This window comes from Homalodisca vitripennis, chromosome 7 (assembly GCF_021130785.1).
Source record: "Homalodisca vitripennis isolate AUS2020 chromosome 7, UT_GWSS_2.1, whole genome shotgun sequence".
NCBI lineage: Eukaryota > Metazoa > Arthropoda > Insecta > Hemiptera > Cicadellidae > Homalodisca > Homalodisca vitripennis.
Genome location: NC_060213.1, coordinates 44,304,533 through 44,325,871, shown reverse-complemented (window position 1 = coordinate 44,325,871; position 21,339 = coordinate 44,304,533). Strand labels below are relative to the sequence as shown.

The window sequence follows — 21,339 nt, the reverse complement described above, 5'->3', positions numbered from 1 at the left end:
CACACATACACAAATATATAAATAGATTGATGGGAAACTAAGCGTCCGAAACCCACGTTCATATGGTGAAATATGTTTGTCTTGCCATGAGCAATAACGTGGTATACGTTTGTTCAGAGTTACGGGGCACTCTGTATAAAGAGGTAGTCGGTGGAGTTTCCTGCTAAAAAGTTTTAGCTATCCTCTCAATTTAGGTTTAACAGGCGTTATTTTAAAAGTTGAAACTTTAACTGCATTTTGTACGGCAGATTTCAAACATATTCATCAGTTTAAAGGTTCTGTAATAAATTTGAGCTTTATTACAGTAAAAGAATCAATATTTAAATAAATAAAAAATTTTCTTCAATATATTATAAACATAGGTCGCGTATTTTTACACATGTCTTTTACTATCCTGTAAGAATAAGTTATTTATGATAGCTGGACATTCAGTCCAGCTCAGTCAGTCAGTCGAGCCGATAAGATGTCTACTCTATCACTCCGTACCAAGTTCAAGGTCGTAATGCATACGTGCAGCTCTTATCGTGTCGTGCGTGTTTTTTTATAGCTGAAAGTGATTTTTTTCTAAGTAATATTAGCTATGGCAATCAGTGGCGTCTGCAAAAAATCTTCAAGTGACAAGAATGATGTGAAATGTGTAGGAGTGTGTGACATTGTGTTTCATGCTGACTGCATAAAGGAAGATCTCGAGGCGAAGAGGACGAGGTCGACGAGGGACTACAAGTGTAAAGACTGTAGAGGTAACTCTTTCTAGAACATTGTTACTTCTGGCTCTTCGTTAACTGATGTTCTTACTAAGGACTTCCTAATTCAGGTAATGGAAGGTTTTAAAAAGGACGTATTTACTGAGATGAATTCCTTCAAGTCTGAGATGACCGACTTATCAGCCTCTGTTCAGTTTGTGTCGGATAAAATCTATGCTTCCAACAAGTTAATGGAGCCAATTACTATGCAGTTTGCTGAACTAAAGAAGGAAAACGACCTTTTCAAAACTAAGAACGACTCTTTCACAAAAGAAATTCTGGACCTGAGGGATAGGATGCGAAATCTTGAGCAGTATACCGGTGTGAACAATGTTGAAGTCAGCTAGTCTGCCATCTACAAGAGAGGAGAGCGTCAAAGACCTGGCGAAAGACGTGGGTGCGGCTATAGGAGTGCAGGTGCAGGACAGCGATGTCGCCATCGCTCACCGGGTGCCGTCCTATTTACTCAACAAGGATCCTGCGCTGATCATCCAGTTCACGGACAGGGAGAGGAAGGCTGAGTCGCTCAACGCATACCGGAAGAAGAGGTCACTTGTTACTCGGGAGGTATATCAGCGGTTTCCAGCACATCGAGTGTACATCAGCGACCACTTGTCACTGGAAAACAAATGGTTTCAAGCAAGTTTGAAGAAGAAGTGCAGGGAGACCAGATATACGTTTGCCTGGAGTTGTGATAGCAAGTTCTTTGCCGGGAAAGCTGAGGGAGACCCTCTCAAGAAAATCTTATCATACAAGGACATTGACAATCTGGTTTAGTAAGTGAGCATTATAAAACAAGTTATGTTATGTTATTTTATCATAGTTTAGAAAATTTTTATTAATAATCTTTCATTTAAGACAATCTTGTATGATAAGTAGGCCAATGTCTTCAAATTTTTCATATTCTTTAAATAGTTTTTTTTTTTTTTATCCCGAAGATAAAAATAAAAGTATAAATATAATTTATGCAAATATCAGAAGTTTAAGAAGAAATTTCAATAGTTTTTTACTAGAAATAAATCAAGTTAAAATTAGTATAATTATTATAGTTCTCTTTGAAACATTAATCAATAGTGACGAGGTAGATTTATTTACCATAAAAGGTTATAATATTTTTCATTGTTGTAACGATACCTATAGGTCTGGAGGTGTAATGGCTTGAAATCGTGAGAGTAGTTCTGTTCTAGAGGTTAATCACAATCAGATCATAGAGTGTTTACAGATCAGCAATGTCCAGTACATTAACTATTACTAGCAAACACACGGTATGATTTATATCTAATTAGTCCGGTAAATTTAGACATTGACCCTTGCAAAAATTCCCAGAACGCTAAACAATTTGCATAGATGTTAATAATTATACCATTTTTATGAAATTTTGAAAAGTCCCCATCGATCCCATGTCTGTAAAAAGTTTTATTTAAGGTAAAATTTAGAAAAAAATGGGTTTTTAAATTTTTCAGCGAAATTGTTACTTTTATGATAATGGAACATAAATTGTAAATTATGCAATTATCTACAAAATTGTTATTAGGCTTTTTTCATAACACTAACAATTTCTGAGAAAAAGCAATTGCAACATTTTCTTGTGCTGTATTGTCTATAATATGTACAAGTGTCCACGCCACCTATGAGGTAGTGTTCCTAGCGAGTGTTTTTAATGTGGATTCCCTGGAAGGCCTATTCCACAGTCCATTCCAGTAAAATTTATTGAATGTTTTGTCATTCTTTTGCCAAGTATTTCACAACCATGTCAAAGTTGATTTATTATATTTATGATTTTAACTAAATTAAGTGTATGTTAATTTGCCAAACTATTTTTAAAATATACGTGTATTTGTTTGTTTTACAATGCTTAGCGTAGTGTATATGTATATTTATTTTTAGCGTAGACAAACCTATACAGTTTTTGGTTATACGCATAAGCTAGGACAAACTTTGTAATATTTTCAACTCTCAATGTAACTTTTCTGCTTCGTCAAGTTCATAACTTTGTGTCCAAAAAGGAACTTAGTGTGACAAAAGAAACTTCCTTTGATATAAAGAAACCTTTGCTCCACTTCAGGCTTGTCATCTCTTTTCTTACAATTTATTGCTGTAGTAGTTGAATACTTGAGAGACTTTATAAAATATAATTTACAAATCATCCTTATTATTTAGATTTATTTTCAAACTGTCCCAGTAGTAATTGTAATTTGATTGAAATTAACTCCAGCAACACCGTTAGAGCATACAATGGGGTAAAAATATAAATTTCAAGTATTTTTATAGGCAATATCAATGAGTAATAATAAATGTGCAATAATTTTAAAAAGTCAACTTAGGAAACTACTGGAATTACTTACATAAGTCCAACATACATACACAATAAGATATAAATAAATATATTAAAAATAGTAGCCTATATACTAAAACGATTACATTCGTAACTGCTTCGATTAATGATTGAAAATATATGACGCTCTTTAGTGCTGTCAATCTAAAACTATTTAAGTTTTTAAGGACGGCCGTATCTTATGATAACTATTGTAAATGTAACTGCATCAATTTGTAAACATTGTCAAAACTATTAGAGTTTCTGAAAAGAAATATTGTTCCGGAAATACCAATCTACATATAGTTCATAGACCACAGTTAGGGCAACAGGTATTTAAAATATGATAAACAGATTTTTCTCTTGTAAATGTGAAAATATAAAAGAGGATATTTGTATATAAGAAAAGGTGTAAGAGTCAGATTAATCTTTGACCTGTTAATAAAAAAACACTGCATTACTATGTAAATGATGCATGTTTTTACTATGTTTGGACAATTTCTGAAGAATCCATCATTATTCATCATAAGTGCATTTACTAAGTAGTGTAAGGATTTTGATTTTAAAAGTAGTGTGTGAAGCCGCGTGGAACAGCTAGTATTATTTAATAAAAGGAAGATGTGTTGGTATTTGTATAATAGGAGATATAGCACACTCAAACATAACATCTGGTAACGATGAATATAACGTCACATTAATTTGGTTCTTATTCAGGAATTAAATATATTACACCACTTTGTGCTAAAGAATATTCTACTTATATTATTTAAGAATATTAACCTAAACTAGTTCGTAACAGCTTGAATAGCACTCTGCTTTAAAAACCATGCATTTAAATTCAGTGTCAGCAATAAGAAAAGGTCAGGTTTTTTCATTTCAGTTAGTAAATGGTGTTTAATATATAATCACAAAGTGGATCACAGATAGGATAACAACAACATTTATTTATTGGACGTTGGTCTTCGAGTCATTGATGCTGGGTTTCAATGTGTATCCTGGATACTTTGATAATAAAATTTTTCGTTTGTGATTTTTAATAGATATATGTAAAACTAAAATTTTTTTAACCACCTCTATATTTATTAAGAAGAATAACATTTTCATTGTTACATTTTTATAATATTTATTTTATAAATACAATTTAAATAGTATATATAATATATAAACATTGCTCTAAGAATGATGTATAAAGACTACTTGTAATTATACTATACGCATGTATAAGTCATATGCCAATGAACAGAATCAGACAGTATAATATTAGTATGCGGAGGCTCATGCTATCTGTTAAAGTGATGTGTCTCTCCACCTAGACCTGCAGTGTTCTTGAGCGGTTTATCTCAACAATAACAGTAGCGACATATTACTTACAATACAATATTACAGCCCTGTATTTTAATTTAAAACGTAATGTATATTTTCAATCGGGTTTCATGTCGGAAAGTGTTAGCAAGCCGTAAACTAACTATGATGGTGAAACAAACTCAAATTTTAACTAACCGGTTGCTTGTAGATATCATCAATAAATTGCTTCAATTAAACTATATAAGTTGTTATAAGGCATTTATTAACTGTCATATATTAACTGTACTGTAAAATATAAAATGCGTTAGCAACAAAATTGGACCATGGAAGTAACGAATTTCGTACGAAACAAAACTCAAAATAATATATATTTATTTATATCGTTCTTTTCTTTAAAAGGGTCTACAAATTCTTATATATATTTATTTATTTTATAATATAATATATATATATATATATATATATATATATATATATATATATATTTATTTATTTATAATTCATCACTATATAATTCACTTCGTTTCTGTTAGTCATTAAATGTATTTAATCAATCGAATGAAGAAAAGTAAAGATACAATATTATGGCGTTACAAATAATATACCAAAACTTTATGCTATTACAATTAATTTTGCATACGGCCTATGGTGCTAATAATAAACAAAATAATACTGTGTACTTTCAAATTAGTGCGGATTTAGAATTTGTAGACCCTTAAGTCGTTATCCTTATCGTTAAAGAAAAGAACGATATAATAATTATGTTGAGTTTTGTTTCGTGCGAAATTCGTTACTTCCATGGTACAATTTTGTTGTTAACGCATTTTTATATTTAACAGTACAGTTAATATATGACACTGTTAAGTTTATAATGCCTTATAGCAACTTATATAGTTTAATTGAAGCAATTTATTGATGATATCTACAAGCAACCGGTTAGTTAAAAGTAACACACACACACACACACACACACACACACACACACACACACACACACACACACACACACACACACACACACACACACACACACACACACACACACACACATACACACACACACACACACAATTTCATCACTATAAGTTACTTTCAGTATACATATAACGTTATAATTGTAGAGGAATATAAATTATATTGGGCACTGTACTAGTATTAGTATTTAAGTATACTGCAAATGATTTTTTTTTCAAAATTATAACTTATATCTATTAATTTCATGTGTTCTCTGGTAATTAAACTAATAAACACATTTCAATAAAACACAATTTGAGATCAAATTAGCTTATTTTATAGCCCTTGTGAAGTTGCACTTGTTTAATTGTAAATTATAATTCAAGAACCATTGTTAAAGTTACGAAATAAATGGATCCCAGAATTTAACTTCAAAGGAACGTTATAGCTTGTAAATGAAGATTGTTCTATATGTATTAGATATCATATTTATGGTTCTTTTAAAGGTAAGTAAAGACACGATTCAGTGTTCATAAATCTATTTGTAATAAATCCAATTATGTAAAGCTTATACACAGACATTTTAAATTTCCTTTCTTTCCATTACTGAAAAGTCATAATGAATAAAGTTATATCGTTTGCATAAACAATAGTTACGTTTTGTTTATTGAAACGTGTTTAGTCATAATTTATATGATATATAAAACATGATTTATGCTTGTGAATATATTCTCATTATAAATAGGTGAATTAACAACAGAAGTGTTACCTTTCAGAAAGATACGTGAATCCATTGGACAGAGCTGACATTTATTGACAGATAAATGTTGTTATCTCGCACTGTCAATATCGTTCCAGCAGAATATACATCTGAGGGAGGAGTCAGTATTTTTTATAACCTTCAATGCTTTGATCTCATGTCGATTCCTGGAAAACAAGACATGACTCCGATTGACTAAGCAGCCTTTTATTTACGCTAAAGTGCGTTATTTCCTACTATATATTTCCGTGTATATCAGATTATACATTTCACAGAGAACTTAATAATTTTGATAAGCTTCAGTGCTGTAGCTATTCTTACAGTTTGATCATTCAAGTGAGGCAAAGAAATGCAGTGTTAACTACATTTACAATAGTATGGCTGCAGTGATAAGTTCACACCATTCAAGGAATTTCAATTATTGTTTTAAATTCATTACAATATGTTATTTTATCAATAATATTTATTGTGAATATGTACACGTAAGTTACTCAAAGATGTCTTTCAATAACATTATGACAAATAATAATTACAAGACGTAATGCACAAATTAATAAAGACTCTACTTTGATGAAATACGAGGCGCTAAGCTAAGCAAAGCTAAATAAATAAGTAAAACATTCGAGCGCAACAGCAATTTTAGAGGTCTTAACCAACCGTTCTGTGTTAGGCACCATTTGCACTAAAGAAATGTAAGATATAATTCTTTTAATAATTAATTGTGCTGATATTCTAAAACTACTATCGTAACAAAAGTTATTAACAATAACACATCTTCTATTATACACTGATAAAGTGGAAAAAAGAACAAGCTTGTAGGCTGCAGGAAATAATTTTTTAGGTTACGCTTGGTTAGTACCATCTAACATTAGCCTAAAACTATATTGTACAGTATTCAGAGGTAGAAATAGAGAAGAGAAATCTATATAATTTACCGAGTGACATATATTTGGGCTCATCACCTGTATTTGGCAAGTAGCGTAGGCTGTCCAAGGTAGCATGTTAGTGAATAATTCACATTTAGTAATTAAACGTTGTAACCTATATAACACCATTATTATATAGTCTACAGTACCCCGCTACATAATTTATTTATAACCCAATGCTAAATAGGATACTTTCTGTTTATTTAGACCTTCACCACTTTCGATGTTATGCATGTTTGTTGGTTGCTGACAAAATAGTAAATCTACTATACTTCTCGAAGCCTTGTTATTTGTAGGAATATAGTTGAGCAATACGAAACTACAGTTGGTGCTTTATGTGGAGACTTATGTTTGTTTTTATAGATCACCTGGCTTATGTATGGCCAGGATCTGGACAACCGCGTCTTGGTCATATTTGGTCATACGTCTTGTACACATAATCAAGACTATGTAGTAGGACCAAAATCTTACTTTGATGCAGAAACCAGAACTGGTCACCCATACTATTTATTTCACTTAGCAAAAAGTTTTACATTTGTCTTATGGATAAACATGATGTCTAACCATTATGTCTATTAAAAGATAAATTCAAACAGTATTCAATGCATAACCAACAACACACACACACACACACACACACACACACACACACACACACACACACGTATATATATATATACGTTATATATATATAACGTGTTGGTGAGGGATTTTATAACGGCAAGGTAGTTAACTTTCTCGTTTCTGTTGGTTACAGACGAAACAATTTTTTTTTTTTTTGAGCTTAAGAAAGAATTGAACAGGTTGATCACTAAAGAAAATAATATAAAAATATGTAATACTATATCTGTATATAAGTTCTAATAATTTAAAAATGTAAAAAATATCTTATATTGTACTTTTTGTTTTCATCTACTGTCTTTCAAATAGGAACATTAATACAAATAATAAATTAAGCTTAACCAAATACATGGTGTTCTTAAAAAGCAAATGTATTAATTTTACACATATCATTTGTAATACTACGTTACTTAACACTTTAAAAAAGGTAATTTTCAATAGATCCTTTCAAATTTTGAGAGTGCGTGATTTAAAAATATCTAAATAATCTTGAATATGTGGAATTAATATACGTACAAAATGTTATAACGAATCATTGTAAATTGTCAAAGGTTGTAAACTTTTAGTTTGACGAGTCTCTTATTGCATGAAATTATATCTTAATTAAATGTTTTACTCGTATCTTATAGTAAAAATATTAGTTTTTTTCATATTTACTAAAGGAAAACTTATGTATTTCGTTTTAAGTACCATATAACTAGAACAATCATAGTTTTATTTTTTTAATTTTTATATTTATATTATGTATAATCCGTTGATAATCTAATGTCTTAAATCATGTAACGAGGATAGCAGTATTAAATTAAATAAAAACAAATATGAATTGATATTTCTGAAAGTGACGTTGCAAAGGAACCATTTCAAACGTAAATTCGGTCTTTATTAAATATTGAATTACCGATGGTTCCAATAACGTACCTGTTCGGTTCATTTCCCGATTTCAATTTACATCTTCAATTTACATTCAAGTATCTTTGCTTTTTGGACCGGCAAAATTTAATATGTTTCACTAATTAGATACGTATGCATTAGCGGTGATGAGAGAGTTAATTTGCATTATTACAAAAAGATTACATTTACAATCATTTACATACATTAACATTTACTGAATTCTTATGAAAACATCCGTTTCCTATAATTAATGTTTATTTGTACAAGATTTGAAATAACTGTATTATAAACAATCAACTATGGCATTGGTAAAATATATTATTAACTACGTATACTATACATATCGAAGTATCGTTCGTGAGAGCGAGTAAATATTATTTGTACTTTAAACAGTTTGAAACTAATACTTTTAAGAGGTACAAAAGGTAATAGTTTAATTGACATGTAAAATACGACTCATCTGATCACAAGGACCAGTAACATCCATTAACCTAATAGTAGAAAATTTTCAGTTAAAAAATAATTCAGTTTTACTCCTTGTCTGATGTCACAACCATGAAAGCCCCTAATTGACTTACATGTAAACCTAAATTGGTTTAATGGTTATTAAAATATTAAGAGGAAGAGAATAATGAATACCTAATATTATATAAGGGGCCTTCTAATTTGTTGAGCATCAACGAAAAGAATCACTCGAATACCTGTAAAAACTTGTGTAAATTTGACAAAAAGTCGGTCAATCTGTCTATTGTTCAAAATATAACTTCAAAACCTGATCTAGAGTTTAAAATCTTGCACGGGGCTTAATAATTTAGTGTATACAACATTGAGTTCTATGATATTGCTTGCCAGTCCACAGGGTAGGGCTGAGCATTAGAATATAATTTATAACTACACTTCTGTTTAACCATAATAGCAACCAAAAAGTGAAAAATATATAAATTTTAAACAAGTTCAGTTATTTATCTGCCAAATAAATGCCTGCCTGTCTGTCTCTCCACAGGAAATGTCAAGAATATATGAGTTATAGACTTGGAAGTTTACATGCAACTACAGCACAGCCACTTAAGCGACAAGTGTTGTAGCGTACTCATCCATTGTTAATAACTACCTGTAATAATCACTCACAAAAGCCCTATTATGATCAAATTTCTCCTTAAAATTAATGTGAAGTAATCTTTCCTTATTTAAAACTATACCAAATATCATTTAAAAACGCAGACTATCAAATAAACATCAAATATTTAATTTTCATTGTGAATCTAAGGAAAAAACAAACAGAGTGAGGTGACAGGACAACTAGGAGGGTATTTTTGGTTCAGAGAAATGTCTAAACTACAATGTCACCTTGCATATAACTTGTTTTAAATTATTGATAAATATAATATAATTAACAAAACACTATTGATCACCTCCATCACCAGATCAACCTCCTCTTTCCGGATCCGGACGACGATCCGGTGTCACTAACAGGGCACCGGCGGAGAGGAGGTTTTAAGTCTCCTCGTCGGCGTCCCAGTCGTCAAGGTCGGAGACCTTTGCATAATTAAGCTGCGCTTGAAAGCGGCTTGCTCCTTCTCCTTTCCATTACTCCTGTATGTGGTTTGACAGTCCATACTTCTTTGTCACCAGCGCATCGTGCGGCAAGGAGCGGCCCGTTCATTGGCCGAGAGCGGGTGTACCCTTGGAGGTCCTCCTCCCGTAGGAGGGAGGACGCCCCTACCCCAGTTCCCCGGGGCCCGAACCTCCGTTTGCCCAGCACCGATACACACAAGGTGCCGTACGTGCTGGTGGGGGTCACCCGTGGCAATGCAGAGTCCGATCCCTGCATCCATGTCGCACTTCCTGACTAAGGACCGAAGTAGCTGGCTTCTGACAACACACTGGAGGGGGCCATCGGCAGTGCGAGGCACACATAAGTCCCTGCAACAAGACAGGGACACTCCCAGGACTCCCCAGCATGCGCCGGTCGAAAGAAGGTGGAAGGATACCCGTAATGCGGGGTCGAAAAGAAGAAGAAGGCGAGCAAAGTTAGCTCAGAAAAGAATAAAGACAGTGAGCTAAGACCTAAAAGATGGGAAGAAAGGCCGTAGCTCTGGAAGTTTTGTGAGAAGGTTCTCACAGCTTGGCTCAGGTACCCCGGGGTCGCCAAAAACACACGTACAGTGGATAGCCCACTGCCCCTGAGGGAGTGGTCAACGCCTGGAAGTCCGATCACGGTCTTTCGCTTGCTCTAAGCAAGACGGAGATCGTGATTCTCACAAAGAAGAGAATTTACACCGTCGTCCCGCTGCGAGTGGGAAGGGAAGTGGTCCAGTCAACGAGTTTCGCCAAGTACCTCGGAGTCATGGTGGACAACAAGTTAAGCTGGAGAGACCAGATCTTCCGTTTGGCGGACAAGGCTGCTAAGGTGGTGTCTTATCTTAGTAAGCTGATGGCCAGTGTCGGGGGTCCTTGGTCCAGCAAAAGACGGTTATTGATGTCCGCAGTCCAGTTCGTGCTCCTTTATGGGGCAGGGGTGTGGGCAGACGCGCTTACCAAGGAATTTTAAAGGTTGCGACTCGCCCGGGTTCAGGGTCAAGCTGCACTCCGGGTGTGTTCCGCCTATCGGACAGTATCCGAGCCTGCCGTCCTGGTGGTTGCCGGAGACATCCCTGTCAAGCTCTTGGCAGGGGAGAGGAAGGCGATTTATCAGAGACAAGGCAAGATCGGCAAGGACGCAGCAAGATCCCAAGAGCGTGCCCGAACCTTCCAGCAGTGGCAACACAGCTGGGAGCACGAAACCCGTGGACGATGGATTGCGCGACTCATCAAGCAGGTTCAACCATGGGTCGAAAGGTGGCATGGCAAGGTGGACTACTTCCTCACGCAGTTCCTGACAGGTCACGGCTATTTCAAGTCGTACCTGAACCGGATGTGCAAGACCGGTTCACCGGATTGCATCTACTGTCCGGGTGTTCCCGACGACGCGGAACACGCCTTCCGCTGTCCGCGTTGGGAAAGCCCCGCCTGGAGGCCACAAGAAAACTCGGGTTTTTTTCGGTGGATACGGTCTGTGAAAAGATTATGGAGGATGAGGGGAACTGGGATGTTTGTCACAGTTCGTCCGGGGCATCCTCCTGGAAAAGAAACCCGATATGGGCCGCGAAGTGGCCCAGATCCCTTGACCGAGCGGCTGTATAAGGAGCGAGCCCCACGGGCTTAAGCCAAATTTAGGCCTAGGCTGAAGTAATGTGATAAACAATCCCAGGTTAGAATTCTAAAGAGTAGAGGATGTTTTTTAGTGGGTAAACCCGTTTTTAGGGGTTTCCCACACTACAGGCTGGCCACCTGCGTGCGTAATTGCATTTTTCCTGTCTCTCTCCCTAAAAAAAAAAAAAACAAAAAAACCAAACAAAACAAAGAAAAAAAACACTATTTCCAATTATCGGTTTTGGCTGAAAATACTTAGATAACGGTCTCCTGTATCCTATAAAATGTATCCTGAGCAATAAATATAAATATTTAAATAATTGAAAAGAACGACATGACTCTGTCAATGCGTAACTGTATTATAAGTAAGTAACGATGTTAAAAATATCGTACCAAAATTAAATAAACAGATGAAACTAGGAGGCAATGGAAAAATAAGGACAACCCAAAAAAGCTGTACTTACGGTTGTACACATTTGATACAATGTTCCGTCTAGCAAATTTACCAATAGTTAATTATCTTCTGTAGGCCTATAGCGTTCTTTAACAACTAATACATTGTTACGATGTCAAGAACATGAGGGAATGTAGTATTGCTAGACCCGATGATGCAATATAAATTTCTAAAAGTGTAACAATGCGTTGCAGTGCTCTCAAAGCCTTATCAAAGTATAAAACGAATTCAACTATTTACATATATAATTTTTAAATATGCAATATAATGATTAGTCAGTATGGTAAAATTACATATCATAAAATATACGTTTCAAAGTATTTTAATGCTAATTGTTTAAAATGTAACAATGTTAAATAACATAAGAAACCAATAATATTGAGAGAAACCCTCCTTTAATATTCAAGACATTATAAGCATGAAACTCAAGTAAATGTATTCATAGTAGTATCACCATTACATAATAATGATTTGTAACAAATTTAAATAAGTATATGACATCGAATATAATTCCAAGTATCGTAAATTACAGCCATTAGGAGTCACAAACTACTGTGACTCGTACATTTGTAGCGTTTATTTCTTATCGCAGCAATACAGTCAGCGTTGTACGTCTTTCTCAACTATCTAAATTGACATTAACTCTCTTTGAAATAGTATAGGAAATTAAACTGCTATAACGTTATATAATAATATGATCCACATGTCAATAATGCTCGTAAAACAAAAGTAAAATACAGTTTATGTTGATCAACCACACACAAGGGCTAAAATAATTTTTAATTTCTTATTTATTAAGTTCGTGTTTTTAAACTTCCCTTTACAGTTAGTTAAATTTTTATTGATACTAAAAATATGTTGATTTACTATGAGATATGTGAATTAAAGTATTATTTTAGACTAAAATTTAGGTCTAATTCGTAAAAGGAATATAATGACATTTTTTATACATTTTATGAATTATTACTTAGTAATTTTAAAACTTTTTTAGAATCCATTGGAATCCCTGTATTAGGCCTTAGCATGTTACAATATTCTGCAATACATGTGCAAACGTTTTTTAGGTTATGGTAAATTATTGATATTTTGCAAAATAGTACAATAGTATTAAAGTTGAACATGCCTATATAACTAGCCTATATTTTGCTCATTTCAATTGAACCCGGAGACTTTTTTACATACACATGTTTTTAAAGATTAAGTCCTGAACAATTTTAAGCAAGTGTTAACATCTCACTGTTTATGTACATTAGTCATTATTATAAACCCAGGTGTGAACCATTATAGAGCAATCAATGGACACTTGTAGTTGAAATATAAATCTTAAAAAGATCGAAAGTATTTAACTTATTTCAATAAAATGATATTGTTTAATAACAGCTGTATATGAAATTTATCTTTCCCAGGGGAGAAAAGAAAAATTTACAGTAAAAAAATTGGAATAGATAGTTAGTAAGCACCTTAATTGCCTATATTTTTACATAAACCATAGTATTCCTTCTGTTTTAAAAAGTCTGGAATAAACTAAAAAGCCGCAGTAAAGTTATAAAAACTGCAATGCAGTTCATCAGGTGAATTAAAACCTCAAGCTACTGTACTGCTGTTGTCTCGACCCATATAAAATTGTAAACACTCTCGTTAATGCAGGTTTTATTACGTTTCCCAATACTAATGTGTATTTTGGCCAAATACACGTAACACGCTATGCCATATTCTAGTAACTGAACTTTAAAGTTAAAGTTAACATGTAGTTAGGTAATATATTGTTTTATTGTGAATAAATAATTAGCAAATACTATACCTAACAACATAATTAGGTTGTTGATATAGTATCGATATGCTATGCTAATACGCTATCTTTAATTTTTTTTTTTTAGCTTATATCATACGTTGGAGAAATTATTTGAAAAAAGGTAATACAATTATACCTTTTTATACGTTAGGAAAGAAAACTTATAAATAATGAGAGAATGGAAATGGAAAATTATGTTAATGTTTGATTTAGTATTATCTGAAAGCCACTTTTTATAGCAGGTTGTCATATGTAACAAAACTACAATATTACAGATCAAACTCTTTATTTGAATTATTGTGAAAAAATACATGTCATTATGTTTATTGGTTCTTTTTTTCTACCTCCCTGAAAGAAACGATATCGTCGAGAAGCAGGCTACTCTGTTTCTATTTTACTCTTTTTTTACGTTATATAAGTAGGTTTAGATTAGGCTACCATAAATACGAGTACATTATTAGTGGTACCAAAGTAAAGATAACATTTACGAGGGTTCATGTGATCTAAGTTTGAACTAGGGTACTATATCAAAGGATGCTTATCATTTTTCACCATAAGTGAGACGTTATACCTAACGCGCCATCGAAACCCGCACTGATGGCTAGGCGCATTTCTAATCGGTACTTTCCGACCCCACATCACGTCTCAGATTTTCCAAATTTTCTGACGTCTGAATACGTTCGACAATCTAGCACGTCCTTATTTTTACCATTATTTCTGACAAAATAAACCAGATTTAAAATTGCATTTAAAAGTTAATCAGTGACTATATTTACAAGCATGAGTACAGAAACGATAGAAATTATTTATGTAAAATGCTTATCTCTTAATTACCTTATATCTGTTAATTATCTCTTAATGATGTTCTGAATTGTACTACTGATACTTCGAAGTGAATAATTGTATATAGCGTTCACTTTAACTCGAGTTTCTGAATAAATATTATGTTTAGTGTTCGAAAGCCTCTAATTTTGGAAAGAATGAATCAATCGTACAATAAAAAGATATTCACAACAGAGTATAAATTTTAAAAAACGAACAGCAATCACGTTAATGTTTGTATTTTGTAAAAACAGCTATGTTTAACCTTTTTTAACTTTTGCGTCTCAATTTTTTTTTTTTTATTCATTCAGTTTTGTCTTCAAGACATGTAATATTTTATGTGATGTGAAATACAGGAGATATCCATGATGTACTGTTTTAAAGGCCACCATTTTGAAAATATTTATATTATTATATTTAATGATATTTTACTATCTGACGTAAACTCTTATTTTGTTCTATGTCATTTTATAAAATCAAATTAAAATTTATTTACAATTTTATTCTGGATTAAACCTAATTCATTGATGGTTCCATTTATTAGGGCTTGATATGCATAAATGGTAGTTTAAGCACTATAAAACGGAGCTAGCAATAAATTATTTTATTCCAGGAGAACTTTATGTGTGAAATATAATTTGATTTAATAAAATTAGACATAATAACATTAAAATTTAATTTTCATACCAAAAATATGTTTTATATATGTTATAATTATATAGACAGCTGAAAGATATTTTATATTTGACATTATATATATATATATATATATATATATATATACATATATATATATATATATATATATATATATATATATAATGTCTGACATATATGCATGTAGTCACGTTCTATAAAAAAGGCAGATATAAAATATCTATCTGCTGTCTATATAAAAAACAAAACAGACATAGATTAAACATTTAACGCGACAAGCAATAAAACAACTATGAATATGTAATGGTTGAAACCGTATATGAAAAGGTATAAGTATAGTAAGATCACTTTAAGAACAATTCTTTAATTTAGGTAAACAACAATAATACTAACAGGTATTTGGAAATGAATCATAAACCATAAACTAACATCAGCCTTTAGTAAACAATTGTTTGTTGAAGCTTATAATTCGTAAATGTATTGAAAATTTGCATGCGGTTATTGTTCGTTTACCATTGGTAACGAGGTCACGTTTGTGACTAAACCGATATTGTAGTTTAATAGCTATCACTGGGAATACTATAAAAATACAAAACAAACAATTAAGTACATTACTACTGACATAAAATTGTACGTTTCTTAGTATATATATAAATGTATAAAACTTTGCTATAATTAATAACTTTTTTTTAAATTTTATCCTCAGATAATGCAAACTATTTAGTTTGCAAGTTGTTTGTTAACATTAAAAGTGAGTATAAAAATAAAATTTTCAGACTGAGTGAAAGAAATTAAAGATGTTTGTTAAAATAACTGAATTGAATAAAAATAAACTCCAATATTGTAGGTCTGGGTGTTTATTCCAAAGAAAATTTTAAAATGTACCAGAAAGGGTTTTTTAACTGTATAAACGAAACTATGTAATACTCCTAAATACATACAGTTGCCATTCGTTGTTGACACACACATACAACCAACACTTGTAACACACACCTGTACAGATGTATCTGTCAACACGTGTTATATCTGGCAAAATGAGCATGCAGCAACTGCCACATGATGTAACGTTGTGAGCATGGTTCTAAATTTGATTGAACTTAATTCAAAATGTTCAAAGGCCTCTAATTCTACTAAGGAAACTTATAATTCGTCAAATAAAACAAAATGTGCAGCAGTTAGCAGAGTAAATCAAACACGAAGATCAAACACGTTAAATTCTGATCAAACGAAGCTAATGTTGAGCAAACCTCTTTTGAGGCCGATTGGACAATTATATTGCTACAGCCCTTTTGACGTAATACGGTTACCTCTCATAACGATCTCTGATGGAAAGGGCAGCAATCAATCACTCAGTAACTATTCTTTGAAATTTAAAACTTCTCGTGCTAAAATATTTTTTAAATATTAACCAAAGTGCTTGTATTTAAAACAGTTTTGTCTATATACGGGTAAGCACGTGTTTCAGAGCACTTGTTTTTGGATACGTACCAAACTGTTGACAAACATTCCGTAGTGATTCCTAGATTTGTTCAATGCGATAAGGCAAACAAAAAACTGCGTGTAAATATGGGTTATAATTGTGCCCAGTTTACTATTTTCCAAGATGTATGTGTGTATAAAATTAAATATCTATTTTAGAAATTAATAAAGATGAACCATTCAATTTTAAACAATTATTCCTAAGACAATTCAAGATTAATATTTCATTATCATATTTTGTTGAAAAACCTAATGAACAGTTGGATTTTCAAAGCATTGGCTAATTATATTGACTAATTTACTGCTTATTGGCAAATCATTACCAACTTTATGGTATCTTATCAATGTCAGGGCTTGGAGTCATGTCAAGAAGGAATGAGGTAATACAGAATTCCATTTAAGGTTTAGCTAAAAAAAATTGTACACATTGATGGGCGTGGAAGAGAAAACTTACAGATTGAGTGAAAAAAGAAAAAAATATTTAAAATACTCGAATTGAATAACGATAGATAATAATATTGTATGTTTTGATATTTATTACTAGGAAAAATTAAATATTAGGTAGTATTTGGATTTTAATAAAGAATTTTAATTTTGGGATTCAACCTTACGTAGAAAAACTGCATACAACAACTGAATATATGGGGTACGGAGTAGATCAGTCACTGTGATTATATGTTTTACTAGCTTTAAAGATCTGGTTTCTCTCAAAATCAGCATGCAACAACTGTAACGTAACTTTAGAGTGGAATCAAGGGCCCCTGCATGTCACTGGGATGTTTCCGTGTTTTTGTTGATTGAATAAACCATTCAGCAAAGTTTTAATGATAGTAATCCGATATATATATATATTCCTTGTGTATTGCTTTGTATTGAAAATAATACTTATTTATTGTACAGAACTTAAGTGATTATAGTACCCTCTAGCTTAGACTAACTAGTTTGTTTCGACCACCATTTGTATAAACCTTCTAGAAATTTTAAAGAAGCCAGTCGCTCAGACATTAACATATTTCCTTAATCGGGAAAAAAGCAAAAGGAAAAATAAAACATAAAATACTAAGTCCCGAGTAAATTATAGCTGCAATAAATATACACATTTTTACACATTTTCTTGATCGTAAAAACGAGAAAAACTTACAGTTAGCTTCAGAAATATAATTTTCTCCTACCAGAAGTTCACAGGTGTAAAGCCTCCTAAAGTATATACCTAGCCATAGGTCTTAATATACATTTTTGAAAGATATATAATTGTTTAAAGACACTGCGTACATTTTTCAATTCATCGTTCTTTATCATGAATGCGTTCACTAAGAAAGCTAAGAACTTTGACTAGAGTTTCTTCACATCAGTCCATACTAGTGTTGCTGAAATTATTATAACTATTCGATGAAACAAATAGAATCTTATATAGAATGCATTGCTGAGGATTTGGAGTTGAAGCCGCGGTTAAATGTACTTGGTATATAAAACCTGTAAATAGAAATAGTTTTAGTTAAATTAGAGAGACTTGAATAAATAAGGTTTTATAGTTATTTCATAGGTAAGTAATGTAAATATACATTCGGGAGATACTTCTCAAACATAGTTTTATATATAATGAATTAGTAAAAAACACAGTTGAATAATACTAATTATATTTATACATTATCGAAGATAAAACTCTTTATATAATGGTGTAATTTGTTAAGGAATTGTATTAAATAATTAGATTTTACTAACCAAAACCCAGAGGTTATTTTAAAGAAGTAACATAAAAAAGAAGTTACAAAAAAACAAGGTACAATGCAATGTTTAACCAATAATATTTTCCAGATTTGTTGCAAAAATATTGGTATAAAGCAATTAAAAATTAACTAAGCAAAACTTTTACCATGGAATAGAAAAATACTTTAATACAAAGAAATACCAAACATCACCGCTTTCATTTACAGTTACAACTGTTATGTTTGAAAGAGTTTTGCCTTTTCCAACGAAACAGATTCAAGTAGGATGGATTTTATTTGACAGTTCCCACCAATTAATTAAACCCGCCATTCCAGCATTTGATGCGGGTTCGTGTTTCTCTAACAAAAGGCCTTCCAAGAACTTAACAGCACTGGTTGATGTTGAATACTTGATCACATTTGAGAGATTACATCACCCACAATTGTTTCCTGTAAAGAATAAAAGTTTCGAAGTATTTACAAAGTTATGACGGTGGATGGAAACTCGTTATAATGGAATTACTACTTAGTTTACTATTTACGTGGTAAGACGCATATCTCTGTACTAAACTTACGCAAACTATGAATAGTATGAGTCAATATACATCTGATTTATATTTACGTGACATTTTTGAACGTATTTAAAAAAATTAAGGATCCATCATTACTTGTCTTTCATTTGTCAGTGATAATTTAAACCCAAAAAATGATTAATAGAGTGCCAACATTTTATTTTTTTTTACATTTTGTTGCCTGTAAAAAAGTACAACTGCAACTTGTTATAAAGTACTTGTTTTTGTAAAGCAGTACAATTTCAGATTACAAAGTTAAGTAAAATATTGTACAAAATATTCCATATAAGAATTTATCAAAAGAGTTATAATAAAATTGATAATTTTTTATTATAAAAAAGAAAGCCAAATTTGTGGCTATCAAGAAGGGCAAAAATTTCAGTGATTTGAGGACCACAAGGTACCCTTTTTGAGGACATGTGTTCTTTTGGCACATTTTGAAGAAGAAGGTAGATTTCGTGAACTTAAATATTATTAATATATTATTATGGGATTTGACATGTTCTCAATATATAAAAAAAAACCGTGTGTACGAGAACAACAAAATTTCAATAACAAGAGGTTTTTAAAAAATTAAAAATCATTCACGAAGAGTTTTGGTTTTTTTATTCAGGTTCGTAAGTGACAAAGTTGCAATTTTATTTATTTTAAGGGCCATCCTATTTAAAAGAAATGGCGAATAAAAAAAAAATTATTCGAGTTGGAAAGCCTTATCAGTCGGGGATTTTTAAAAGATTGATTCTTTTTTTAATTTAAACACTATTCAGCATTCCTAGCACTATTTCTTGCTGATAGAAAGGTCTTATGTAATTTAAAATGTAACCAATTTGTAAAAGGAACATTTTTTTACCTAACTTGCTTCAGCATTACTTAGCAACAGGTCTTTGTCATATAACATGTCTTTGAATATACTTGTAATCAATATCTCGAAAATTGTTAGAGGAATATGTTTTTGTTTTTTTTTTACTTGTTTTGTAAAATGTGAGTTTTAAATTTATTCAGATTGAACGGCTGCTATATTGTAACGAAATGGCATACAAAACTAGTGAGGAAAACTAGCCGAAATATTAACCAATAATTATTTAGTTTGTTTTATATGAGTGTATATACATTGTGAGATAAATGTATAGACACACTACGATTAGTTTTTGAGAGATAAAGGGTATGCAATTCGATAAACCTTTCTAGGCAATACAAGTGAAATTTACTCGATGTTACAAATTTGCCCATTTCCCCAAAATGGGGTTGGGAAGGGGCGCGTCTTAACATTTTAAATAACTTAAAGATGTATTAAATGATACCTTCTCATTGAAAGTCCTTGAGAAAATAAGCAGAACAGTAGAAAATACCTCAACCCAGGACAAAATGGACAGGTCATTAAATTAATTAGCACGCGAGCACACGCACCAGCGGCAAATTGCCGCAATTTTTGTAATATTGGGAGTGCTACTGTTTCATTTTTTGCGGGACTCCCCGCACCGAAGGTTGGGCGGCTTTGTAATCCTCGGCAAAAAAACTATCCCCCTACGTGAACCTTGGGGCTGGGTTAGTGTCTTGCCGGCCGCCGGGATGTGCAGTCCTTATCTTATCTCAAGCGCTACCCCAATTTGTGAGCAGTTTGCCTACGTGCGTGCTGTCGCGTTTTTTACCGTTAGCGATCTGCTCACGCGCGTGCTGCCGTGTAATCTGGTGTATTCAATATATGATTATCGATACATAGTGTTTTGAAAATTAGTTTTAGTGCGCAAGTTTTGGATATTGAAATTAAAAACATCTTTATAAGGATAAAATATGGATTCATATGAAGAGGAACAGTGACGCATACGAGACTTTTTAGTCTGTTCCAGAACCACGAACGAGCGAATTAGACGCTCCATCAATTTACATTTTACAATAAGACCAACGTGGGTGTTGATGTAAATGATGCCATGCAAAAAAAAACAATATTCCGTGTCAATCTCTAACCGTGTGGCCACTAAACACTGTTTTTTTCCTTCTCAATGTTGGAGGTATTAATGCTTATGTGATACACAAAGCAAATAATCTAAGAGTAGCTGTTGATACAGTCCTTTCAAGAAGAGTGTTTGTTTCTCTCAAATCTAGGACGACAACTTTTGACGGACCTTGCACAAAAGAAGAGTAAATGACAAA

The 21,339-nt window shown here is 32.3% G+C and overlaps 1 protein-coding gene across 1 annotated transcript; it reads left to right on the top strand.

The window, feature by feature from the left end:
• The first annotated feature begins 1,073 nt into the window (after positions 1 to 1,073).
• LOC124366699 lies at positions 1,074 to 1,520 on the top strand. Its single transcript, XM_046823298.1, has one exon. It carries the CDS (start codon positions 1,074 to 1,076, stop codon positions 1,518 to 1,520), a length of 447 nt encoding a protein of 148 aa, XP_046679254.1.
• The last annotated feature ends 19,819 nt before the right edge of the window (positions 1,521 to 21,339 follow it).

Bases quoted from the DNA above. Each gene is read 5' to 3' on its own strand.
- LOC124366699 (XM_046823298.1), top strand. From the start codon at position 1,074: ATGTTGAAGTCAGCTAGTCTGCCATCTACAAGAGAGGAGAGCGTCAAA.